At 40.0% G+C, this 26,952-nt stretch overlaps 1 protein-coding gene across 6 annotated transcripts in view; it reads left to right on the top strand.

Annotated features, from left to right (window-relative positions):
* Nucleotides 1-26,952, top strand: part of FNDC3A (fibronectin type III domain containing 3A) — a 106,641-nt gene that overhangs the window by 48,872 nt on the left and 30,817 nt on the right. For 5 of the 6 annotated variants that reach the window (XM_065743923.1, XM_065743919.1, XM_065743921.1 and 2 more), the window contains 4 exons: nucleotides 13,631-13,707; nucleotides 17,807-18,044; nucleotides 18,882-19,154; nucleotides 20,676-20,734. In XM_065743923.1, the coding sequence (XP_065599995.1) occupies nucleotides 13,631-13,707; nucleotides 17,807-18,044; nucleotides 18,882-19,154; nucleotides 20,676-20,734 (647 nt within the window). Of the gene's footprint in view, nucleotides 1-9,200; nucleotides 9,223-13,630; nucleotides 13,708-17,806; nucleotides 18,045-18,881; nucleotides 19,155-20,675; nucleotides 20,735-26,952 lie in introns of those variants that run through there. The other variant, XM_065743926.1, reaches the window with a different exon arrangement.

Genomic DNA, 26,952 nt, shown 5'->3' with positions numbered 1-26,952 from the left:
CTCATACTGTGTGTATTATGTTTCCCTTGGATCATTTTGGCTGTTGTATTCATAGGTGGGATGAATGTGCCTTACAAAGCAGCTGAAGGAAGGTTTTTTTACAACTCAGTATTTTGTTGAGAAAAGATGGCTTGCCACCCATCTTACTTTCTTCAGTGATACGAAACCTCATTTTGAAATTTCCTGTGGACTTTGTAAAACTTTCAGTTACTCTATTCTGATACTTAGCAGACTGAAAGAATATATATTACATCCCAGTTGAAATGACTTGAAAGTCATATTTCAGCTGTTCCCCACCTCCTTTTTTTTAATGTGAGAAGACAGCTTGTACTTCTAATAGATCTTTATAACTATGTTTCTTCCTAATCTTTCAGGACAAGGCAGTACCAGTTGATGTAAATATTTCAGAAATGCCTGAATGGAGAGATGCGTAGCAGCTTTTCAAGCCTGTAGAAGGATTCTGTCTGTGCCTCCAAAATTATGGGTATAGAGGCTGGGAGAAGAGAGCTGGAATAAGAACTATAAATGCCAAACTTACTGTTTGTACTGTTACTTCATGGATAATTCTTAGAAGGAGTAATATTGAATTGTATTTTCAACACGATATGAGTAAGTTACTGTGAGTAAAGCAACATATTACAATAGACATAGAAAATCCAAGTCACTTGAAATAGGGCTGTGCTGAATATAGACCACAACCATTGGCTGAGAGAAATTCCCAAACTAGTGAAAGAACTGTGAGGTCAAGGAGCTGTACCTTACTGATAATGCATTCCTCTCTTCCAAGAATTCAAACAGAAGTTGAGGACATCAGAGAGGAGAGAAAAATCAGATGCTTCTGCAGAGAGTTGTCAGCCTTTCTATTTTTCTTTTTTTCCTTTTTTCCAAAAAGTTGTGTTAAATGCTGTCTTTCAACAGTCTGTCTTAAAGTGAAGTGCTCTACTGTGTTACAGCCTCAGCCATTTTAGCTTTTAAGAGGATTTGCTCTGAAAGGCGGCACACCCATAAGAGCTGGGTCTTATGGTTAATGTGGTCAAGAGACATCTCACTAAAACTCCTAATTTGCAGGTACATTTAGAAAATAACAAAAATACATAACTCTGCATTTATTCTTGGTTTTTTTTTCTTTCTTTTTTATTTACTGTTTTGTGATCAGGCACAGAACTGTTTTGTTGGATAAAATAAGTTTAATCTTATCCATAGTTAAATTTCAGAAGCTGTCTGACTCATCACCTGTTAAAAGTGAACAAAGATGCAGAGGACTGTAGTGTGAGATCAGCTTCCACTCCTGCATTTGTACTGCAAATAGATACAACAGTACTTGCAAGCACTGAGGTTTTGAGATTGATGGCTTGATTGCTTTTTACTCTGGACTTTTAGCCAACATGAGTTAGAACAGCACTTTTCTGCATAAGTTGTAAATCTGACATTATGTAGCCATTTTAGTTACATACTGGCTAAAGGTGTGTTTTTATGCTTGCTACACCCTTCTAACTCTTACACAACAAAAATATTGCATAAAAAAGGAGAAGGTGCTTCGGAAATACCCTTGGATGTACAACTGTATACACTCTCAAGTTTTCTTACATGCTTTTGAAGCCGAGAATTTGACACATGCTATACCAGGAATCTTACTCGTATACCCACTCAACTTTATCTGTAGGTTTCTTCCCAAGTTTGTCTTCTTGGGAAGTTCTTGGGAAGATTCTTCTTCAAGGCCCACAATAGCCTTCTAGGTGTGCATTATGTTCAGAGAGTTTCAGTGTACTGTCACTGTGTTTTTCAGTTACTGAGCCTCACCTTCTCATCTCAAAAAATTGATCCATTATTTATGATGGAAAAGAAACTAGTTTCATCTTGGTGACAGAGTTAAATAGAAGGGTGTTGGTTTTTTTTATATTTTTAATGTTTTTTTTGAAGTACATAAGTGTAGGTTTCTGAATCTTCCTGTTGGGTGGCAGTGATGTGCTGCTGTATCTGGACAAGTAGTAGATGGGCAGGTAAACATTTTTGTGCGACTTCACAGAGCTAGACAAAGGTGTAAAGTGTCTGGCAAGATGTCACATGGAAGAGGTTGAATGTCAGTCAGGTAAGGCTGTACCTGCATAGAATATAGCTTTTGAGTATTTGAAAGCTGGTACGAAGTAAACAAAAAGACTAGAAGGAAGTAAATAAAAGAATTAGAAAATACAGGTATAAAGAATGCAGGGTACGTAGTGGAATCTAGAGACCATATACCTGTGTGTTTCCTATTTCCATACTATAAAATTCTAAGCATAGTACAGAATGTTTCTAATCTGTATCTCTGAAGTGTTTCAGCAGATTCTACATAATCTTACTCAGCTAGTGTTTTTCTTTAAGGTTCTAAATTGTGGAGAAAATAGGAAAGGATTGAATGCTGAAGCAAGATGCACAGGTAGCATAGAATGTAAATATATTCCTTTTTAACCACTCAGTAACTTAATGGACTGAGGCACCTTTCAGCTATCAAGCTATTCCTAAAATACCTTGATAGGTATCTATCCAGCTGAGATGATGATCAAGGGAACTGCAGTGGCCTAGGTAGTTTATATTCCAGGAATGGTGAAAAATCAAGAAGGTCATGCATTTAACTGTTTAAGGAGTGTTGTTTGTATGGTACCCCTAAAATGGATGAAAGGCAATTGTATGCCATAGAAGGTCATGCATAAGATTATAAATGGGGATCTCACTGTTTGAAACTTGATAGGGAGAAGGAGGAAGCAGGCAAGCTATTTCTCTTACAAGATAAGTATTATCTCCAGTGTAATGTATCTGTAAAGGTTACTGTGACCATAAAATGCATCAGGCAGTAATTGATCGTACAGCTTGGGATGTTTAGTTGCATTTTATAGGATTCTGCTGAGACATCAACTGTACTTTGATAATTCATGTTTACAAAAGATGAATTGAAACTGATTCCAGCTGTTGCAGAAAAGAGCTATTAAGATATTCAGAAGGATCAGCAGCCTATTTTATGAAAGAAGACTAGAAGAGCTTGGCTTGTTTTGCTAAAAATAAGTTTTGTTAGGAATACGTAAGTAAACGCCAGGGGTTTAAATATTACTAATAACAAAATTAATGCTAGAGCTGATTGAAAGTCTATAGATGTCAAAAGGCTATGAATAAATTTTATCTAATTACAAGAAACCTCCTGGCTACTTAGGAGCGTTGCTCAAAAGTAGCATCCCTGTGGGAGACATACAGGTATAAGTACTGACTGTTTTTAAGATTGGTCTTGATGCTTTTATGTACAATCCATCTGTGATGGATCCTGATGTATGATAATAGGGAAGAGGAATGAAGCAGCAATTGCAGGTGAATAGACTTGATTCATGAGGTGTTTTTTGGCCCTTCAGCTCCAGCGGTCCAGCAACAGAAAAAGTAGATCGTCTACACCCAGATAGCAGGGAAGCAATAAAAAGGTTTTGACACTAAGACACATTTACTTTCCATCTGGTAAGCAGTTTTCTCATCTTAGCTCCTTAGAGGAGGGGTATGTTGATCAACACAAAATGTATGGTCAGTAGCTGTGCTGTATTAGTACATTTTTTCCCCTTTTGTCTGGTTTAAAATGACAGTTTTTGAGCTAAGTTAGTTGCTTCATCTCTGACCTGTGTTTGGCACAGGTAAGCAGATTCCTTTCATAGTTCCTTCTGGTTCTGAGTTCAATTTGGCTGCCAAAGCAGTGGGTATTTTACTTTCTAAAGTATTCAGTTACAGAGCAAATTGATTTTGAAGAGAACACTTGCAGCAGCATAAAAATATCTTTGTGTCTGGTCCCTGCTTACTGCTTTACCAGATGTTGTCTTTCTGATAATACATATTTATTAACCTTGGTGAAAGGTTTGTATCAAAAACAACCTTTGTCATAGACACTCTTACTGCCTGTGCTTACATGCTTTCCCTGTGTGATAACTCACTGTGGATATGGAGAAAATAATTCCTTGCTGAAGGGATCTTGGAGAGCTCATTGTGGAGAATTAAGGGTCCTTTGTCACATAAGACAAGCAAAAAAACCTCAACCTTATAGATCTATAGATTTCAAATGCTAACACAAGTTTAAAAGATACCAGGGAATCCATTAGGTAGCCTGTGATGTTTTGCTTTGTTTTTTGCTAAACCACACTGTTACTAACAGAAAAATGTAAGGTTTGCGGTAGCAATTAGTTGGAGTGTGTTGTGAAACTGCATGGTATGGTAGAAACATTTCACTGCGGAAGCCACAGGTGTTAGCAGCATATGTAGTTCCATTCTATGGTTGCTTTGTTGTGTGTCACTTGAGAACATCAGAGTTTTCTAATATACGTTCCAATTCGGGTTTAATTACTTTGAGACCAAATTTCTGCAAAGCTTTTTGAACAAGAAAATTCTTGTTTGTTGACCTTAAGTCATTAGCAGACTCCAAATTCTCAATTTAAATGGTGAAGCATATTATCATGTTGGCTGCTATGTTATTAAGAATTTTCAAGATCAATAGTTTTTCATTCAGCCTTTATTCCCACTTCTTTTCAGAGCATCCCTTGGAATAGCTGTTTTAGATTCTGTTTGTAGGAGTTGTGTTCACAGCATTTGGATTCTACCTTAGTTTTAACTAAAGATTTTAGTCACAGAAGTCACAGTGCAGCCCAGGTCACCTACTGTATCACCATCTAATCCTGGCAGGCACGCTGATTCTATTGCTTCTGTTTTGTCTGCAGAATTCCCTACAGCCTTGTGATGGTACAAAACAGGCTGCATGAGAACAGGCAGAAAGCACATATCTAAGACCTGCTGGAGGAGATACAATATAGAGACAGTATGCAAATGTTGCTTTTCTCTCTTAAAGGCAAGACAGGTTATTTGCTTTACTCATGCTGTATTAGGTTTCTCCAAAAATACAGTTCCTAGCAGCAGCAGGAAATTAGTTAAAGCACTCACCCAGAACTGAGATGTGAGGATTTTTGCCCTACAGAGCACACCAGCACCTGAAGCTGTAACTCCAAATTACAGCAGAGTCCCCTGCCTGTTATGCTATGGAAGGTCCTGTGTTGAGTCATCTCTCCATGTCTTGGAGATGGCTTCTTCCCTTCCCGCCCCCCAAAAAAAGAATACCAGAGAGAAACTTGTAGGAAGGCAGCCTGCCTTTCTAGGGATTCTTATATAATTTCCAGTTTTCCTTTCAAATGTTGGCTTTGTATTTTCCATTTAAAAACCTGATCAGAGGAGTTAACTGTGTCTTGTAGCAGGGGCAGGAGCTTAGTGTGCCACATTTCACCTTCCTAGTGGCCCATCTTCAGCAGAGGTGACAATATGTGTGAGTCAGATTTTTCCATAGTCTGGTGCCTGTAGCACACTTCCAGACTGGGAGAAGCTGGCTGTTAGAAGAAAGCTGAGAATTTAGCTTACTTACATCTTTTCTGACAGTAGGAATCTCCTAACAGAAGCCTTGATATACTCTGGTGACACTGGACAAGAGTCAGTAGAGCAGGTCTGAACCAGGTATCTGCTTGACGACACGCTGCCTGTATTTAATGATTTGTGTCATTTGATATGAGATGGATTCCTGATAAATGTGCAAAAACCACAGAGCTTTCCTCCCGAGGCTGCCAATGAATCACCTTGCCAAAGCCAAATGTTTGCTTTAAACATTGAAAAGTGTAAGGTGTGTAAGATCAGATGTTTTCAGCTTGGTCTTATGTCTCATTTTTGTCATATGCCATTATTATGTAATTTGTCTGCTTGGGGCTTGTTCTCTAGTTTGTACCATGACAGAAGGACTGTGCGTTACCAAATGTCTCCTTTCAAACTGTCAGCTTCAGGGAGTGTTTTCCTCCCTCATGCTTTGAAACAAAACTGTGTGATAAAGTGTTATTCCAACATTTATTTCATAGTTCAGAAGCCTACATCTGAACATTTTCTTCTGAATCTGAAATCTTAGTAAAGTCTTCATGTTGGCTGAGTCAAGTGAGCATCTGTAATTTGGGCATTAAAAATAATCGTACATGGTAACTGTGAAGAGAAGAGGTCTGGTAGGACTGATCTCCATTTCCATTTGTCTTGCATTGTTTTACAGAAGATCTGTTCATCTGACCAGAGCAGCAAATGTGAGAGTTATTTATGTTCAAGAGCAGAGTAAAATTTCAGTGGGACAGAGCAGTTGTGTTCTGTCACTTCATTTTTCAAATCAGCATAGTTATTAGCCTCTTCTCATCACAGAGAACAGTATTTAGGCCTGCTTTTCAGCAGACAGCCAAACCCAAGAAGTTCCATTGTTTTGAAATGCCCTGCTCTACAGTTTGGTGAAATCAATTCAGCATTTACATGTGTGCTATTGCTTTTCTTAGTCATTATCTGTGTGTAGATATGTGTGTGTTTATATGCATGTATTATACATACATATATACTCATATATAACTTGAGAGTGAGAATATTAAGAAATTTACACAGAGGAGAAGGGGTTTCTCCAAGAGCCCACTCTGAGACAGCAGACTACGACATACATTTACTCTCCAGTTTGAAGTCAGTGTAGCCAAGTTAAGTATGTACAGAAAAGATAAGTGATTAGTGTAATAACTTGAGTGTAATGGAGCCAGAAAGACCTTTACAAATAATTATCCTACATAACTTCTGGCACAACCAGCCTGGGAAAAAAAAAATAAGTTAATGTCTGTGCCTACCACCATTGCTCTTCTATGAATCAAATGTACTCTTTTTCTAGAAGCTTTCTACACACCAAGAGCTGCTGGCTGCTGAGACTCAGTCATGCTGTTCACCTCCTAGCCACAGCCAGTTACCAGCAGTAGTGCTTACCATTTATATCTTTTTGATCTGCGGTGCTTATAGGGCTAAAAATACTTTCTGATATAAATACACAAATTCAAGTGGTAACAACTGTTAGATAATTAACTTGTGGTTTATCCTGAATCTTGTGAATCAAATGGAACATGACTAAGCGTTATGCACATACATTAAATATTAGTCTGAAGAACTTGCAGATCAATATTGCTCAGTAGAAATGCTAAGAAATTACTCTCCTTGAGAAAAAGCTAAGCTGATATGCAAAGCAGTCAGTCCAGATTATTTTTACTGCTAAGTATAAAAACGTATTCATCAAAGCTTCTTTGTGTTAAGAATGGTATATCACGTTTAACTAACTCCCTTTGAAATGTAACAACGTCGGGTTCACTTGATACTTAAATTGGAAGACTATAAGGGAGAGAGAACATTTTTTTTACATAGCTCTTCCACAGCTATTAAGTAATTGCCCTTAGCTCAAACTTAAAACAGCAAAGCAAGCTGAGCAATTTAATAATCTTGACTGCACAGTGAAAGCCTGTGTTTTGTGTTTCCACATTAGCATCTTTGATTCATTGCTTTGCGGGTTGTTGGTTAGGTTTTGGTTTTTTAAACAAAAATAGGCTGGGGATGATGCTGTGCTCTGAAGTTGGTTAGCAAAGAATGTTTTTAAGTCGTCATTATTGGATTATCTAGAAAGAATAAAATCATCCTTCTGCAATCTCCCATATGGAAGTTCCTGATGAGGTTTGTACCATTGGAAGGTGTGGGTTTGCAGTCTTTTTTTAAATCAAGAACAGCACAGCAGTCATTGTTTAGAAATAGCCGTAATGGAGCTACATTTAATATTTGAACACAGAAACCATTGTTACCTTTGTCCTTTCAATGTACGTGAGGCCATTATAAACGAAAACTGATAGCTGCATTAATGATAAAGTGCTATGGGAATCTGTCATCTCCGCACGTTTGCATACGAGAGGGGATTTTGTGTCCTTTTTTCTGAATACATATGTATGGTTTCATGGGAAAGATCAGGATTTAATTAGATTAAATCTGTAGAAATACTGTAGATAGGCCTCAAGGCTTTCAGCTCTTATCCGTTATTCCAAAGTCTGTATGAATGAAACTGTTGCTTCCCCCTTCCCCCCACTTTTGAGTGGAACTACGTGAACATTTTACCTTGCTTTTCCTCATGTTTTCCAGCCTCCAGCCCACTGATAGATTCTGTAGTCAATTAATATATTTAAATTATGGCTCCTGCTTTGTCAGCGGCTGTTCCTCAGCCTTGATGGCAAAAGTAGACAAATGGATGGGGGAAGGGATTGTTTTGTCAGGATGAATTTAGAGCATAAGTTCAACTGATATTGCTAACTGTTGATAACTGTTCAGTTGGCAGCACTGAAAACTGAAGTCTTCTGCCTGCCCCTGCCCTTGCAGTGCTTCCACTCCCTTCCTGTCCTTCCCCAGCTCAGGCCTAGTGCTAAGTTCTGAGTCTGCTTTCCTTCTGTTACTGCTTGCTTTGATGACATCACACCCAGTGAAAGTCAAGCTCCTGGATCTTTGTGACATCTTTTAGTGCCTGTTAACCTATTAAGCACCAATTGCTCAATATTTTCCAGGCACACCTTACGAGGCAAATGTAGACTGCTTGTTTATTGTTGTTACTGGTTTGGGGTTGGTTGGGTTTTTTTTTCATGATTAATTGGAGCTGCCGGGAGCCCAAAATAAAACTCTGAGGCCTTGGCCGTTATGTAAAAGCGAGTGGTGGAACTATTTGTGGCATCTGAGTCCCCCGATCGGCCGCGGCATGTCAGGGCGCTGCGACGTCAGCCGCGCGCTCCATTCTTTCTGCCGCGGTGGCCTTTGTGTTTGATCCTGTCAGCGCTTGCGTCAGTGATGCATATCATCGCCCGTGTGATGTCAAAGTGTGGGTGTTCGGTTATGGAGACATAGTTAACCTAATGTGCCGCAGTAAATCCTGAATGCTATTTCCTCCTGGGGATAGCAGTGATTCATCGCCGCTCACGTTAGGCTCGCGCTAAGTATAGCAGCGCTCTTGAGCCGCACAGATTAGTATCAAAGGCACTGCAGCCTTCGGACGGGCGGACACACGGTGCCCGTTCGCGGCCGACCAGTTCATCTGGAGGTAAATCCTACGGAAGGCTTTGGCCAAAGTAATCCCTTTCGACTTAATAACGCCGATTAACGTAAAAGCTGCGGCTGGACGCTCGGCTCGTACCAGCGCCGAGAGCTGGTGGTCATAAAAAAGAAGCGATAGCTGAGCGGGAGAAACCTCCTCCTTACAGCGGGGCGGGGCGGAGCGGGCAGCGCGCACCTGAGCCCGCGCCCCGCCCGCCGCTCCGCCCGCCGTACCGTGCCGTGCCGGGAGCAGCCGCCAGCGCGGCTCGGCCCGGCCCGCCATGAGCGGTAAGGCCTGCCCTGGGCAGGGCGCGGGGCCGGGGTCTGGGAGCGGTGCGGGAAGCGTGTGAGACGCCCAGCTCCTCTCTCCCGGCGCGCCGAGGGCCGCGGAGGGACGGCCGCGCGGCGGCAGCGCGGGTCGGGCCGGCCTGAGGCCGAGCAGCGGCGCGGGCGCGGGGTGGGCCGCGGCGGGGATTTGGCGGCGGTGGTGCTGCCCCGGAAGGGCATCGTGATGGTCTCCGGGAGGGCGGCTCCGGCGGCGAGCGGCCTCGGTGCTGAGCGCGGAGCCGGCCGGGCGGCGTGCAGGTGTGCGCTGCAGTTCCGCAGCGCGCTGCTCGTCGGCCGTCCCCGCCACGGGCGCAGCCTGCTGCTGCGAGTGGGTATTTATTCGCCCCCCTCCTCCTCCCCACCCCCTTTTTTTTTTTTTTTTTTTTTTTCTTCCCCACAAACGTTCCAAGTTTTACGTGAGTTCTGCTAGGGATCTTGGTTTTTATTAAGTCAAGATGCTGACTTAGAGGCTTCTTACACGTTTCATCGTAGCAAAAGAACAAATTTCAGGATGATAAATTGAAAAAGTGCGGTTATGCATCATCTCTTGGGTTGCACTGGGTTTAATACACCTTGATTGCATTTGATGAGCCGGTTGTCATGAATAAAGCATCAAAACACAGCTATGCAGCTTGTCTTCTCCCACAGTCATTCCTTCCCACTTCTCCAGAGAGAGAACTTGTGTAACTCAAAGTATGCAGAAGATTCGAGACTTCTTAAGATAGTAAATACATCAACATTCATCACGTAGTGATGTGGATGTATGTAAATTCCGTTCTGTGCAGCACACAAAACTCAGTGTTGGTCTAACAGTGCTTCTGGCACTGCCTGGAAAGCATGGAGATCCCTCCTGCAGTGCATCTTGCTTTCAATGAAGAAACCATAACTTCACTGCAACCCTGTATTCATTAAAAGAAGTTTAGTTCATCAGCTGTTTTTCCTGCACTCTCCCTTTCCCTGAATGTTCCTATACAATCTAACCTCATTCCAGTCATCTCAAAATGTATTCAAAAGCATATCAGAAGCCATCCTGAATATTGAAAACAGATTTTCATTGATTTTGAGTCTTGAAAACTGCTAACTTGTCTCCATTCTGAGGTCTTGGGGTCCGTATGTGCCTTTATGTTTTCATTTGTGTGCCTGCTTGACTGGGGGGTGCTGAAACGGTTCTGTGGATCAACCTTTGTACTGTGCTGGAGATAGCTGCTTTTATTTGTTTAAAGCACTCAGTGATGAGTGGTCTTTGGAAAGAATGATAGTTTGCTCACCTGGATCTGAGTTTTTGTTTTTAACCACCTAAAGTATATTGTCTAAACGTAACAATCTAATTAAAAAAAAAAAAAGCCCAACACTGGCATACCCACTGGCTCATGAAGAAACAAGCTGTTCACATTAGGCTTCCTTAGTTCTCTCAGCACAGTGAGTTTGCTATAAAATTTGAAGTAATTGTGGACTTAGTTCTCAATGTACTTGAAACTTTCATATAGAAAATGATGAGGTTAATGAAAGCTTCCATATATTTGTTATGAAAAACCACAAGTGCTCTGCAGGATGCAGGCTGTGTAAAATCCACCCTCATTTAAATATTTTAAACCATTTATTTGGATGAATGGCAGTTCGTAATAAATATGTTTCTGTAACTGTTGACTTCTTTGAATTTATTTAAGCTCATACTCCAAAGCACTACTTGGTCACTGCTTTTCTTGTGACTGTCACTTCTTTTTCACTGATTCATACTCAAGGGAAGCTTGGGTTGAAACATTTTTGAGTTTCACCTGAGCAAAAACTCAAAGAAGGTTCAGTTCTCGATGTAGAGTTTGCTGTAGTCCTTCTGTTATTGGCTTTTTGCACAGTTCAGTTAATCATTCAATTAAGATCATATTCTTAAAACTTTTCTTCCTGCCTGCTGTTGTGGGTTAACACTTCATCAATAACAAAGCTGCAATTCTTTTAAGGTAATACATTTCAAGACTTTCGTATCCAGTTGTGGAAGAGTCGTCATACTTGATCATGTGTGATCAAGTCGGATTACACACCTCGTATTTTATGCAATGCTTTTTCTTTCTTTTTCCCACTCTTGGTGTTCAGACATAGTTAATTTTAATTCTCTGTCAGGCTTACACTTAGTAGAATGAGATGTAACAGTACATCTTGTATGTCCTATCATAAACACATTGGATAAAGCACACCTTGCACTTGGGTAGTACCTCCCATTTGCAGATGTAAGCACAGTTTATCAATTATTAACATGAAGAGCCTTTCAGAAATATTACTGAGACTTCGCCAAGAGTTGGATTGCAGCCTAGGGTGTTTGTATCCTGTTCTTGTCATCTTGCCACACAACCTGTTCAATTATGTTGTGCTTCACTTTAATTGTTAGACTTCAGCAGTTGTTCCTGTTGTGTATTTTAAATGCAGAAAAGTAAAGATGTTCGTGCACAGTCCCTCTTGTTCCTTGTCTAAATGGTAGGGGCTGGTATCAAACAATAAAGAGGAGAACATAAGGACAGGGCAGGCACACAGATATCACTTTCTTCTCTCGAGCTTCCTGAACCGACAGGGATTTATTTTAACAACTCTTACTGGGCTACTTCTCTCAATTTGCTTAACAGTTCTGAACTTCTAAACACAACCTTTTGTTTCCACAACGTTCCCAAAGCTGCAGCTTAGGCAATTTAGCTGTGCTTTCCCTGAGAAATTCCTTTTTTAAATCTTTTATTTGATTATTTAATTTAGTATCTGGTTCTTGTACATGAGAAATTGTAAATTATCTATTCTCCTGTTTATAGGCAGTTGGTAGTTTTTATAGGTCTTGTACTATTTCTCTTCTGCCTCTTCTTTTACCTTTTACCCATCATCAGATGGAAGAATCCTAGTCTCTTGAGTCTGCCCTGATAAACAGGTGGAAAGTCACTGTAAAAGTTTTCTGCCTTTTCTTTTTGACCTTGTCTAGTTCAGTTATCTTTGTTGTTGTTGTTATTATTATTATTATTGTTTTAAGAATGGAGACAGGCAATAAACATTGTGCTCAAGGTACTTACCCAGAGAGGTGGTAGATGCCCAATCCCTGGAGGTACCCAAGGTCAGGCTGGATGGGGCTCTGAGCACTGGATAGGGCTGTGGTGTCCCTGTTTGTTGTGGGGGAGTTGGACTAGATAACCATTAGAGGTCCTGTCCAACTAAAAAGATTCTAATGATATGTAATGTTCTGTTTCCTTCTGTGAATGCCATTGAACATCTCAGTTGGTATTTCTTTAGACATGTATGTAAAAACTCCTTAATCTACTCACAGCTGATATATGACTCATCACTGTAAATAATTGCTTATCTTGGTTTTGTCCAGGTGTGTAACTTTGCATGTATCAACACTATTCCTTCTGCATTTTATTAGATGACCACTGACTGCTCTGAGACACTTTGCAGCTGAGTGTGTACCAAAAACTTGGATCACCTAGATGTTGATTTCCATGTCCAGAAACTTTGTTAATACGCTGAACAGGTTCTTTGCATCCCTGAGGGACTGCTGTGGTCACTGTAGCCACTTTGAAAGCTGGTGTTTCCTTCACTTTGTTTCCTATTCTCAGGCCAGGTAGTTCCTCATGAGAAGCCCTTTTTTTTAAGCCAAAGGCAGCATCACTCCTTTAAGGGTGTTTGAGAGAGACTGACGAAAGCTTTTTGAAAACCCAAGCATGTAACAGTAACCCTGTGCTCTTTGGAGGCATTGGATTTTCCAGACAGTACTTTATTTTCTTATGCCACTTTAACACTATTATGTTGTATTTGTCTAGGTGTCTGTGAATTGCCTCACTTGTTAAAAGGATTGCCATAGCATCACAACTTTTTACTGGTTTCAGTTGTAGACTCGTTGGTTTGTAATACACTAGCTTTTCTCTGAGATTTTAAGTTAAGTGTCCTGTGTGGTGCTGAGACCACCTGAAGTGATAAGCTTAAAGTAACAGACCAATAGTTCTGTAACTGATTTTATTTACTGTTTTTAACCAAATACCGCCTAGCTTTATGCCTAGTTTTCTTTCCATTATGTTTTTTTCCGTTGCAGAGTCTGTTCTATTTCCACTTTGTTTTGGGATGCTTCTTCTGACTTCTGGCTTGCGAAGAAGTTTTGCCATAAGCTTTCAATGAGCAAACAGAGAAAGGAGAAATATATGCTGGACAATTATTTTTACTTTGTTTCTGTTTTTCTTAAATATCTCGTGTTTCTAAGAGGGCCCTTTGCTATAATTTTATCAGTATTGCCCATTGCTTTTTTCATTTATGTTATGCTTTGTATTTTTCATGGAGATCTTGCAGTTCAGCATGTTCTTTGAACTCTCAGTACAGTGTCATGAGAATATTTCTTTAACCCATTTAGGTCCTGCTCAGGTTCCAATGATGTCCCCAAATGGTTCAGTGCCTACTATTTATGTGCCTCCTGGATATGCCCCACAGGTATGTCATTTTGTTTTATTCTTATTTCATTTGTTTGCATGACAATTATGGAAGCAGAACCAAAACAGCAAATTCAGTAAGTGAATGTGTCAAGTTTGAGTCATTGTGGTCAAGGAAATAAATAATGGGAGGTATCCAATAATATCTCTGAGAGCCCTTGTGTGTGCCCATTTAGTTATATATTAACCACTTACATGAGAATAACAGGTACAGTTCTTTATTTAGTTCAGGATCCTAATGTACTAGCTGTCCTCTGAACATAAAATACAGTTCATGACCCAGATAGTTCATTGTGCTGAATTTAGGTTAGCAGATATTTTCTCTTGGCACCAATATAATTTTATGTATGATCATAGCTCATGTCTGGGAATTTCTTTGCAGGCAGGGAGTAAAGCAGTTCTGTTTGAAAAAAATATATAGCAAATAATGTGAAAAAAACCTGCAACTGTCCATTGAGAATAAGTCACCATGTAGCATGTTTCTATGGCTTAACTCGAGTTGCTTTTGTCACTGTGGTGGGATTCCTGATTTAAATGTCTGAAAATTAATTGTGAGCTAGGTAACCTGGACGTCCTTTAAAGTACATAAAAATAACAGTTCCACTTGTCTGTATTTGCTATTATGCTGAGATGTATGGCCTTCTAAACAATATATCTTTCTCTCTCAACTGTATAACAAGTGTAGGGGTTAGTAGCTCAGATCTGGAAACCAGAGCAGATGAATATCGCCCTCCACAGTGTCAGTCTTTCTCATGGTATTCTATTGGGATCAGTGCTGCTTTGGCTGAATGTGTCCATGTGAAGAGAATACAACACATAAAATGCAATGAAAGAATTCCCAGTGTCCAGGAGATGTTGCACAAATTATCTGAATTAGATGATAATTTGTAATCTGGTAAAGGAATAAGCCATTAAAGTAGGCAGACTGGTTCATGTGTTTCCCCTGGTTTTACTTCTGATCTGTTAAAGCTGGCTGTTAAGTTGGTTGGAAGAAAAATGAATTAAAAATCATGAAAGTCCCTTTATCTAAGTCATAGCAAAAAGGCTTGGTTCCTATTAGAACTCATTCTTAAAGAGCTGGAAGAACTTTTGAATCGAAAAGTGAAGTTTCCCTATATTCCTTGGGTACTTCATTTCGGTTGATGAAGTACTTAATGCTTGAAAAGCTGTGTGAGCTGTGACAATCTGAATTATTTTTATGAGATGTTATCCTTCCTTTGAGGCAAGCTTGCCACACACAGGCTGAAGGACAAAGTGTTGTGCTGGTGCAGCCCTCTGACTTCTGAGCTGAAGGTGCTGCGCATCTCTTGAGCTCAGAATGCAGGTGAAATGAGCCCATGTCTGCTGTTTTCATCTAAGTATCAGAGTCCAGGAAAACCTGTAGCTTGTAAGGCTTCTGAAGCATTTACTGCAGATAAAACATACCAGCTGTTGTGGTTTATGTAGGAAGTTTCTGCAACAAGAAAGAAGGTTTGATAGAGGTCTCGCAGACAGCAAAAACTGCTGTGGTTGAGTTATCCTTTACTTAATGCACCCACATTAATGTAACTCAGAAGACATACAGCTTTATTCCTCTTCCCCAAGCTGTCTGTATGCACTGCCTGTAGTGAATTTCCCAGTGAAAACAAGCCTATGCCAGAACTATATGTTTTGCTGGTACGTTTAGGATAGTAGTTTATTATTTAACTTAAGATGACATACTCAACGTGATGCTTTTTTCTACACACCTTGCTAGGAGCCAGCAGTTGAGTTGATGTTGGATTTAGAGGCACAGTTACAGACTTAGCTTAAGGTTCCTGTTGCTATGAATTGGCTATCTATTTCTTTATAATTTATTTGTTTTCTTGGATCTGCTGATAGTCTGTGAAGCCTGTTTTTGAACTGGATCTGCAGATGAGTTTGTGATAAATTAGAATTTCTTTGTGTCAGCAAAAGGGACTCAAATGGTGAAAGCTACATTTCAGTATTTAGAGGGCGTAGCTGGAAAGCAGCAGTTCTGGTTGTATTTACTGCTATTACTATATCCTGCCTTTAGGTACCACGCAGCTATCATTGCACAGACATGAATCACACAGAATCACAGAATTGTAGGGGATGAAGAGCACTGTCTCTGCAATGTTACTCTTTCCCAGTAGGGGGCAGGTTCTATATACTGAAAATAGTGAACCTACAAAAACAGTTACATGGTATTTATGCATTCACTTAGATCATTTGTATTGATTTCCAACTCCAGTTGCATAAGTGAGATCAGCTCCATTGTGTACACACTTTTGTTTTCTGAATGTTATTGCTTATATATAAAGATATTCGTATTACATTACATCAGAAGCTTACAGCCATTTTCTTTCTTGCTACAGTTGGAACACTATAAAACTATTGCCTAGACAGCCTTCACTTACTCTGCATTGGTACAGCCAGCAGCATGATATGGGGATGTGCAAATTAGATTGCTATCAGAGGAAGTAAAACTAGAAATTCCATTCCAGATGTGCACACTAACCCCCAGTGGTAAAATAGCAAACAACAACGTTTGATCCTTCAAGCAGCTTTCTGTCATAGGCACAGTGGAAGTGTTCACACCAGGGCATGGGACTAGATCTACCTAAGCATAATACTGTTAAGCTCAAACAGTGGAGGTCAGAGCAGCGTGGCACCAAGATCTCCTGATCTGTTACTATTGCTCCAGATTACTCATTGATGTACATGTAAATGTTCCACCCAACTCCAGGTACCAAAGTGAAAACTTAGGTCATAAGGTTGCCTTTTCCCTGTTTTTGAATATAGTCATGATATTCTAGATGCCTTTCTTGCTCTCTAATTTTCTGGATAAACATTTCATCCAGAAGCTTACCTCGCAGTCCTCATTGTGGCATTGTTTGACAGTGTTTTACTAGGAACAGTGTATTCATTGGGATCTCAGGTGCTAAGGTGATTAACCCCTCAATGTATCTAAGTCAAATCATGCCAGGACTATCCCTGGCTATTACCAACAGTCATACTTATTTGTAAATTTACTACTAGCAATACAAACACATGGAGAGGGTCACAATGGCAGTTTTCTTATCTGTGGTGTTCTTCAGTGGGTGACCAGCTGAAATAGTCCAGCTGATTACTAACCCTTATCTAGGGATAATCATTTTCTTCTTCAATACTTCTTCAGTCTATGTCTTTGCCTGTGCCAGACACCCTCCCCCACATGCTATGCGTACTGTCACAGCAGTCCTTAGCTCCATGCATCTTGCATGACTACATTTACCCTCATGATGAGATTGAACTTCTGTCAGCATGGTTCAGGGCTGAAGATTGTTCTAGCACATCTCTCTTGTTTGCCAGGGAGGTTTTTACACAGCAAACAGGGACTGCCACGAAGGCTCTTGTTTTCTCAGACTAGTATGTGGCTTCTGTTGGCGTTCAAAATATTTTAACAGAGGAAAAACTACTTGTTTTGTACTATATTGAGTTCTAAAGGAGTGAGAAGGCTGACTACTATCCTGCTAGGTATTTTTTGCTTTAACAGCTTGATGCAGACTGAAGCTGCTTCATGCTGACAAGAGGCCTCCCAGGTTAGCATTGTAAGACTGTGTTGAGCATGTAGCAAAGACCAGGCCCTGTTATGCCTTTTTTCTCTCTGCTTATGCTGTGTGAAGTCCATTCATCAGATCACTTGCAGGGAGCCATCTAGTTGTCGTACTGTAGAACAAACCCTAGGAGCAGTGTAGCATACACTGTAAGAATGAGGATGGAAACAGGGCTCTGGGGACAAGTTAGGTTAATGTCGGAAGTGTATCTAGTTGTTTGTAAGACATGACTGCTGTCAGATTTTGTAACAGTATTTTCCCCATCATACTGAGAAATTAAGGGAACTGTCATAGTTAATAGATTTAACAAGAAGATAGATAGCCCTTAAATAATCTTTTTTTTTTCTTTCTTTCTTATCCTCTTCTGTTTTCCTTTCCTCAAATTTAAGGATTTTACCATTGCTGGTTTGGTTTATATGTACATACATGTAGAACCATATCTTTCAGACCGTCATTCCCAACATATTCATTCTTTGCTTGTTACTAAGCTCTTTTCTTTGTGCACGGTTTCTCACTGTACAGGTTATTGAGGATAACGGTGTTCGAAGGGTTGTGGTGGTTCCCCAGGCTCCAGAATTTCATCCTGGCAGTCACGCAGTGATACACAGGCCTCCTCATCCTCCACTGCCTGGCTTCCTTCCTCTTCCAGCCATGATTCCCCCTCCACCACGTCATATCTACTCACCAGTGACCGGAGCCGGTGACATGGCGACTCAGTACATTCCACAGTATCACACATCCCAGATGTATGGGGATCTGGGTATGTAGCTGAAAAGTATTGCAAGTTCTATCAAAGGAAATAGTGCTGTACTGGTTTCCAGAGTCTGTGATGTTGATACATGTGCTTTAAAGTGCAGATAAAGCCGTATCGTAAATGGAAACATTTAATGAGGATGCCAGTCTTTTTCTTGGAACTTATTATTTCAGAAGAAGTTATTTTCACTAATTTGACTTGTTTATTCAGTTGTCCATTAAATATACCAATTATTTTTTATGTGTAGCACTGTGTGTAGGACTGACTTTTTCCAAAGCCATATTCTGACTTAGAGGTGGGACCTTGGTGAGGCTGCAGCAGTGCCTCAGTTTACCCTGTGTAGGTCCAGTGTACTTACAGGACCTAGCCATGCTGCCTTCAGTTGCCCTATACTTAAGTGGCTTTTGGTTTTCCTGTTGATTTCTGCAGAAACACAATTAAAATAATAGAGGTCTAGTTGTGTGCCCAAACTTAAAACTTCTGTATTTATTTTTTGTCTTTAGCATCAGAGCAAGCTTCCTACCTTGTAATCAGGTACTTATATGAGGAGGACCTGTGTTGACTTGATTTTGCACCTTACAGCTCACAGAATAATATAGAAACATTTTAACATTAAGTTTTAAGTGGAAAAATGATGTGAGAAGATTACACTTTCTCCTCTAGCAGGTCATTAAGGTCCAAATATTGTATATATTTTTACTTGCTGGACAGCTCAGTTTTATAGTAGGAATATAGCTGTAATTTTGCATACAAGCATATGTTTAACTCACATGGCATTTTAAAATTGATTTTTGATTATATTCTGTTCTTTGGGATTTATTTGTTTTTTTAACTTTTATTTAGATACCCTGCCTGCACATGGAAGAGCCAACTTTAGAGATGAAAGGTCTAGTAAAACATATGAAAGGTTACAAAAAAAATTAAAAGATCGTCATGGAACTCAGAAGGATAAATTAAACAGTCCTCCATCATCTCCTCAGAAATGTCCTTCTCCTACAAGTGAACCTAATGGACTTACTAAAGGACAGGACACAGCTGGTATAAGCACAGGTTCTACCAAAAGCAAGTCTGTGGGTAAAGGAAAGAGCAGTTCTCAGACAGACACAGAAGTGGAAGGTAAGTGTTAATAAAATATAAAAATAGTTAAATATTTTGTTTGTGTGTATATATATATATATTCTGCAAGTCCAGCATCTGTCTGAGCACAGCAGGTGTATGTGGAACACCATGCTTTGACAGTCTTGGGTGATGGCCTATAACTGCATTGACTTACATGGAATGTAGTTAAGGGTGAACAGCCTGCTCCTCTCATTGAAACCATGCACCTAAGAGAACAAAACCAATGTTACGCAAGTCTCCGTGTAGATTTGGGCAGATTTTATTAGTTATACTTCTTAATGCTGGGTAAATAAGTTTGTATTTTGCCAAAGTTATTGTTGCTTAAGCTTTGAGGAGCAGTAGAATACTGGTGGCCTGCCTGGTGACACAGAAAACTAAGTGTGATCAGTAGATCAACAATGACCTTATTAAAAACAGGAATATTTTGTAGAGAAAGTATTGTTGCTCCATGAAATTCACATGATGTGAGTTGCTGCTGCTTCATTATAGAAAGACTTGTAGAAGAATACAGCCACTAGTTTGCACTAGTCCTTGTGACTTCGTGTTTGTTGTATGAAGTGTGTTTATTATTAAAACAGACTTCACCAAGGTACGAGTGGCGAAATATGCTGTTTGCATACATTATAAACATTATACCAACAGGGTTTTTTTTACAAATATTGATTTGAAAAATGGAAATGCCCACTTTCCAGTTGTTTTCTTTTGTTATTATTGTTTCACCAGGCTTTTTGGAAAATTATGTACTGTAATTCAGATTTGTTCTAGAGAAGCAGAAATTAGAAATGTGTTTCAAAAGCATAAACAATCTTAGAAATATAAAGATGCAAATAGATTAAACCAGATTTTTTAAAAAGATGTTTTGGTGGTTGTTGTTTTTTTTTTTTAAATAAAACTTTTAGTTTAATGGAGGCTTTTAAGTGAATTAAAAATGTCTGTCTGCACCTCCAAAGTAGCACGTGTAGTATCTCCACTTAATTCCATTGTGATTATCATATTTTCATACTGTGTGAGAGAAAGACATACAAACATTTTCTATAGATTTACTCAGTCCTTTGTAAAATTCAGGTATACCTCCAGCTGAAATCTTTTCACAGCTGATGGTTTAGCTCAAATTTACCACATTGTAATTGATGGACGCCAACAGCATCACCAGCAGTCCTCCAGGTGATTGACAATAAGATATTTTAAACTACTGTAACTTGTCTCCATCTGAACAGAAATCTACAGGAAGTATGTCAGACAAGAGGTTAAACTCTCCAGAGCTATAGTTTCAAGTTATACACTGGTAAAAAATAACTATCATTTCTGTATTCTGTTAAGCTGTAGAACAGATTTAGAATTAAAGTGAACAGTAACTATGGGAGCTCTTTCAGTTTTATGTTGCCAAAGATGATTACGAGTAGACATGGTGTTGTTTTATACATACTTCAGTCTATATGCGGTTGTTGAAGAGCTATTTCAATGGAAAGTCTCTGAACAGTGATTCACGGGTACTTTGCTTTGATTTTGTTTTTCAAGAAAAGGATGAAGAAACAAAAGCACTTGAAGCACTTCTTTCTAATATTGCCAAGCCAGTGGTAAGTAGTTACAGCTTTCTATAAAATCATAGTGTATCTCTTGCTCTGTTATATGATGATACCTCCTTTTCTCTGTCCAAGTTCAATTTGTTAGTTCACAGCAATAATGAAAACTCACTTAACGTTCATTGGCTGAAATGTAAATGACCAAAGTAATTTTTGATATATTAACATTTACAAAGCCAGAATTATCTTAAAACTTAATATGTGGAATTATTTTCAGTCATCCCTCAGGTATTCATACGCATTGATAAGATCCCTCTTGAGCCTTCTATTCTCTAGGCTAAACAGTTCTACCTTTTGCCTAGTGCCAGAACCAGAGGCCGTGGGCACAAACTGGAGCACAGGAGGTTCCCTCTGGACACCAGGAGCACTTCTGTGCTGTGCAGTGACAGAGCAGTGGCACAGACTGCCCAGAGACTATGGGGTCTCCTCCTTGGGGATCTTCCAGAGCTGCCTGGATGTAGCCTTGAGCACTAAGAAGGCCAACAGCATCCTGGCCTGTATTAGAAATAGTGTAGCCAGCAGGAGCAGGGAGGTGATCATCCCCCTGTACTCAGCTCTGGTACGGCCGCACCTCGAGTACTGTGTTCAGTTTTGGGCCCCTCACTACAAGAAGGACATTGAGGCCCTGGAGCGTGTTCAGAGAAGGGCAACAAAACTGGTGAGGGGCCTGGAGCACAAGTCTTATGAGGAGCGGCTGAGGGAGCTGGGATTGTTTAGTCTGGAGAAGAGGAGGCTCAGAGGAGACCTTATTGCACTCTACCACTTCCTGAAGGGGGGTTGTGGTGAGGAGGTGGTAGGCCTCTTCTCCCTGATAAGTAATGACAGGACGAGAGGGAATGGCCACAAGTTGCGCTGGGGAAGATTTAGATTAGACCTGAGGAAGCATTTCTTTTCTGAAAGTGTGGTCAGGCACTGGAATGGCCTGCCTAGGGAGGTGGTTGAGGCACCATCCCTAGCGCTGTTCAAGAAGCGTTTAGATGAGGTGCTAAAGGACTTAATTTAGTAGTTGGGTAGAGATAGTGATAGGAGGATGGTTGGACTAGATGATCTTATAGGTCCTTTCCAACCTTATGAACTTATGAACTTATGAACTTATGAGTGTCCCTGCTAGGGCAGGGGCTGCAGCAGAGGGACCCAGAGAGCCTTACAACTCCAACCATTCTGTGATTCTGTGGTGCTGCAAGGGCTGAGCAGGTTTCAGTAATGGTCCTGACTGCTTAGAGTCCTGCCGTGTCCAGACATCAGAATGAAAAAACAGTTATTTAGTCCCCTCTTGTCAAATTCTGTAAGAAATGATTGAGGAAAATAAGATGGAGAAATGGATAGGAGTAAGCTGATCCTGGCTGCTGCTAGGATGCAGATAGCAGCTGTAATAGTCAAGTTCAAGAGCAGTGAACAGGATGTCCTTGGAGACCAGAGCTGGTGGAGGAGCAATAAAAAGAATTTTTGTAGAATATAATGGGACTGGATAGAAAGCTTATGAAGGTTAAGGTGTGAACGGAGAAAGAAAGTGAAAAGCAGAGACAGCTCCTGCCAAGGAGCGCAGATCCAAAGGACAATCAGGGCTGAGGGATCCTAAAATAGATGAGGAATCTGACTTCACAAAAAATGGAATTGTGGGTTGTTAACTATTGGAAGAACAGAAAATCTGTTATTTTTACAAGCAGATTGATAATGGAAGGATTATGGGAATCTGAATATATTGTTAGTAAGAGTGAGATTGGAGGGGATGATGGGCAGCAGCAGGAGGCTGAAACTCCCTAAGAAGGATGAAGATCATAGAATCATAGGATGGCTTGGTTTGGAAGGGACTTCAAGGATCATCTGGTTCCAACCCCCTGCCTTCAGATCTGATCCTAGACCAGGTTGCCCAGGGCCCCATCCAGCACCTCCAGGGACAGAGCATCCACAGCTTCTCTGGGCAGCCTGTTCCAGCACCTCATCACTCTCTGTAAAGAACTTAGATTTGTGAGACAAGGACACTAGAATTTAAAAAGAAGACTAGAGGGAAGAAGAATGGTATGGAATAATTAAAAGGATACAGAGTGGAATGAAGAATCAGTGGTTAGGACCAAACTTCAAAAAGTTGGATAAAAAAAGGATTAGAAAAGGGTATGGCTGTGAGGAATGAACATAGGTCTGTATCTACTAGCATTACATTTTGCCCAGGATTTTAGATGTAATCCAGCTTTCCTAAACTTCATCATCTTTCTGACAGCAGGTACTTGAGAGATCCACTAACAGAGGTTTTATTTTGCAGCCTGTTATTTCAGTGCCAAGCTGTGCATTTCATCTCCATGGTTGATACTAAATGCCAGTTGCTATCACTGCATTACATCAAGCAGCGGATACTTGTGTAACACTAAACAGCAAGTCTTGCACAATAGGAAGATATGCATCAAAATAGTGTTAGAATGATTATATTCTCTTTTTGAAGTGAAGCACTGAAGATTTAGTACTAATGCTGGGCCATTGTGTGCAAGATTGCAATAGCTATTTTATTTTTTTTTAGTGTGGTAACATGCCGTTTTTTACTGTATGGATCCTGAAATTCATAGTACAAATAGATCTGCTTTGAAGTGGATCAGGACTGTGCAGGGCTGTGTAGCTAAAGGGTCCTGGTGCCTTAGACCCCTTTTGACTCTTGATCACAAGAGTATGTATTAACAAAAGAACATGTGCCTGGTCTAGCCACATGTTGCATCAAAATTGATAGAGAAGCAAATTTTACTGCAGGGTTGACTTACTGTAAGATATTGCTGACACTTGGACACACTAAGCAACAGTGTTCTCCATAGCCCTCACATAGTGGGTGTGAGATGTGACCTTAGCTCTAGGAGTGCATGGATGGTACTTTCTATCCTGACTAGAAGTGAAGGGACTAGTCTTCTAGAAGACATATATATACACAATCCTCTGCCCAGTGGTCAGGGCATACAGGATGCCATCCGAGTTAGGAATGTTAGCAGTGACTGCATTGCCATGGGGAGTGATAACTGAGCATCCTAGGACAGTTAGAGTGAGACTGTGAGATGTATATTGAACAAGTGTAACATCAGCTGTGCTGACAGTGAACAGAAAAAAAGCAAGTGTTCCAGTATATCTCTGTCTTGTTTCCTTTTGCTTTGTTCCACTTGGAATATTCATCCTTCCATCCTCTGTAGGCAAGCATGACTGGTTTCACTGTTTCCCCACCCCAGCCATGACCTTTCTTGAATTTCACTGCATGTAGTTGTGTGCCTGCAAGTGCTGTCTTTGCAAAAGACTTCTTTGCAGGAGATCACAGGCATAGGCAGGAGTGATCTGCTGCAGGCCAAAGAGAGCACAAGGCAAAAAGACAGGCTTGCAGCACTCAGAGCAGCTTACTCTTTGTGAAGGCCAAGAACGGTCAGGGCTGTGGATGAGTGGAAGACTAGCTGCTGTTGCACCTTGGGGAATGTGGTCAGGTGAGAGGAAGGGAGATTGTATTCCCTACAGAGGCCTTGCATGATCAGAAGCAAACCTCCCACAGTTTCTCCAAGGAAATACTGTCCTTCCTGTTGCCTAAGTGAACAGGGAGATTGTTTTTCTACACCTCCTGTTTGTAGTTATCATCAGAAATATTTCTGCAGTCTTTTGATTCATGTTTTTCATGTACATGGGGATTCTGTCATGATTCTCTTGATGGATAATAAGCTCCCATTTCCTTGTTGAACTTCAGTGCTAGCATAGGGAATACCAGGTACCAGCTGTGATGGCAGTCAGATGATCAGATGGTCTTGTGGGTGCTGCCCAGTACAGTGTCCACTGCACCATATTCTCTTTTAGGAAACCAGGAGTGTAGAAGGCTGTGACAGGTCCTGAGCTTCCATATGTCTCAGTGTGCTCCATGATGTGCTTTCATTCATGCAACTCTGTCAGTTCTGTGTGTTGAGGCACATCAGCCTTGCTGTTTTCAGACTCCTGTTAACTTTTTTTTTATTAACTACTTTGACTCCTCAGCATTCAAGCAGTCCGTACCAGCCATCATGTTCACAAAGCAAATGGCAAAGAAAGTACAAGAGAAGACAAGGGGAACTGAATAGCAAAATGAAGAATGGGTGTTTAAGGAGAAAAAGGGATGGGCACTCATAGTTTCTGGTTACATAGCATTATAAAGTCCTTAGGAGTACAAGTACATCATGTTTTGTAGCTCATGTGTATTTTTTGGAACATGATGCAGTTTACTTACCAGTTAAGTACCTTGTGCAATCCAGCTGGCACATACTAAAACTGCTATTTTTATTTCTTTATTTTTTAATTTTTATTTTTTAACCCAAATGGGACATCTTTAAAAAGGAGATTTAACTTGTCTTAAAATGAAGACATGCCCACCTCAGTTTCCTCTGTGTTAGGGCCTGAGTATTGTAATCTGCTCCTGAAGAGGCACAGAATTACACAAAGTAATCAGTAACATTGAGTTCTCTGAAAAATTTGCTCCCAAGTGTCTCAGATTGGGCATATAAGAATAGTGGATTCTTCCGATGTTAGCCTGTGTTCTTCAAAAATACTTTTTCCCTCCACATATCATCACAGAGATAACTGAAAATATGCTAGCGTTTTGTGTGTGAGAAATGATGGGAATTTCTGAAACTCTAAATTATTAGTTACCATAGTAATGCTCTGACAAGTGTTCAAAAAGTCAAGTATTGAGATATTTTTGATCATCAAGGATAAAGGGTGATATTGAATAATTGCTTAGTGAACTAGTTAGTAAATCACTGTTGCAACTTGAGCAAGTTTCTCCCAGATCCTCAGTTGTATACTTATTTCTTAGGTAGTTCACTCCCCATGCTTTCCAGCAATGCTTATTAGTTTAGGTTTGTCTTCTTGTCACTGCGTGATTTAAAATGAGTGTACATCACAGAAGGGGAATTAGTAGTTTGATGTGTCCACCTGATTTATTGTTGACCATCCAGTTTCACTGGGCACCTTCTACTGGACCCAGTGCCTTTGCTGCAGGTTGTTAATTTTCTAGTCAGCCACAATGTTACATGGGGTGAATAGGGGATTTCTATTTCACGGCAAATACAAGTGAAAGTAACTGTTAAATGCTTTCTTTCACAAATTTTATATTGAGCAGAAACAGAGCAATACTTGGAGCTTTCCTAATAGATTTCTTAAATCTTCTGTCTTTAATCCTGTTAGCTGTTTTTATTTCATTGAATCTCTTCCCTTGTAAATTCTAATAAATTGTAGATTATTTACTAATGTTTTCCTGCATTTTCCCCATATGCACACAGGTGTATGTGCAGCTTTTTAAGCTTTAAGATATCCTTAATTCCCAACTTCTGCAAATACTTTCCACATTTGCATTTCTGTTCGTGTTGGATTATAATAGCTGCTTTTTAAACTTTGGCAAATTGGCCACAGCAAGGCTTCAGATCTTCATAACATTGTTTAGTCACATACTCTGTTTGCACAAAGTAAAACAACCAGAACAACCTACATGGTCACTGATTTTTAGCTTGGTGCATAATATATTCATTGTGTTACAGCTGCTGTGTTAAAAGTTGTCATCTATTGTTTAGACCTCTCACAGAAGTTTTGTCTTTCTGCAGATGACCTGGGCGAATAACTCAGGATAATAATTTTTCTTCCAGAGATTTAAGAACAGGGTTAAATATTATTTCTTGACTTTCGTTGCAATATGAGAGATTTCTTCTATGCTCCTTGTTTAATTTCATGAGTCTAAGTTCTGTGAGTTGTCTATTACTCTGTAATGCTGTCTTTGATGTACCAGTGTTGTCTTTGATGTCCCACTCTTTTAATTCCCTTTAGTGAACAGCTGAGTCCTCTAATGTGCAAATGTTCCAGTAAGATGTAATGGCAGCTTTCATCCGTACCAACCACTTGACTTACCCTGTGTAAAAGACATACTAGGATGTATGAAGAGAAATGTGATCTATCAACTGTATAAGACAGTTTGGCACTAATAAAGCATTAGATTTAGTGTTACGTACAGTTCTGGGCAAAGCATTGAAGGTAATGGAAGAGAAGTAAATAATCAAAGAGGAGGGTGAAAATAATCAGAAATCTAGGTAAGTGAGGGGAGTCTTCAAATATATAGGAAAATTGCTGAAAGGAAGGAGGGATCTCATGTTCTAATCTATAGTGGCAAAGGGAAGTAGGCTTAACTGATACAACAAGAGGTACTACCTGGAAATTAGGAATAAAATTTATGTAATGCCCAT

The sequence above is a fragment of the Cyrtonyx montezumae genome, unplaced genomic scaffold (assembly GCF_038088225.1).
Source record: "Cyrtonyx montezumae isolate F1298 unplaced genomic scaffold, pur_monq_1.0 scaffold_3, whole genome shotgun sequence".
Taxonomy (NCBI): domain Eukaryota; kingdom Metazoa; phylum Chordata; class Aves; order Galliformes; family Odontophoridae; genus Cyrtonyx; species Cyrtonyx montezumae.
The sequence above is the reverse complement of the archived record's forward strand: the minus strand, read 5'-3'. Positions and strand labels throughout refer to the sequence as shown.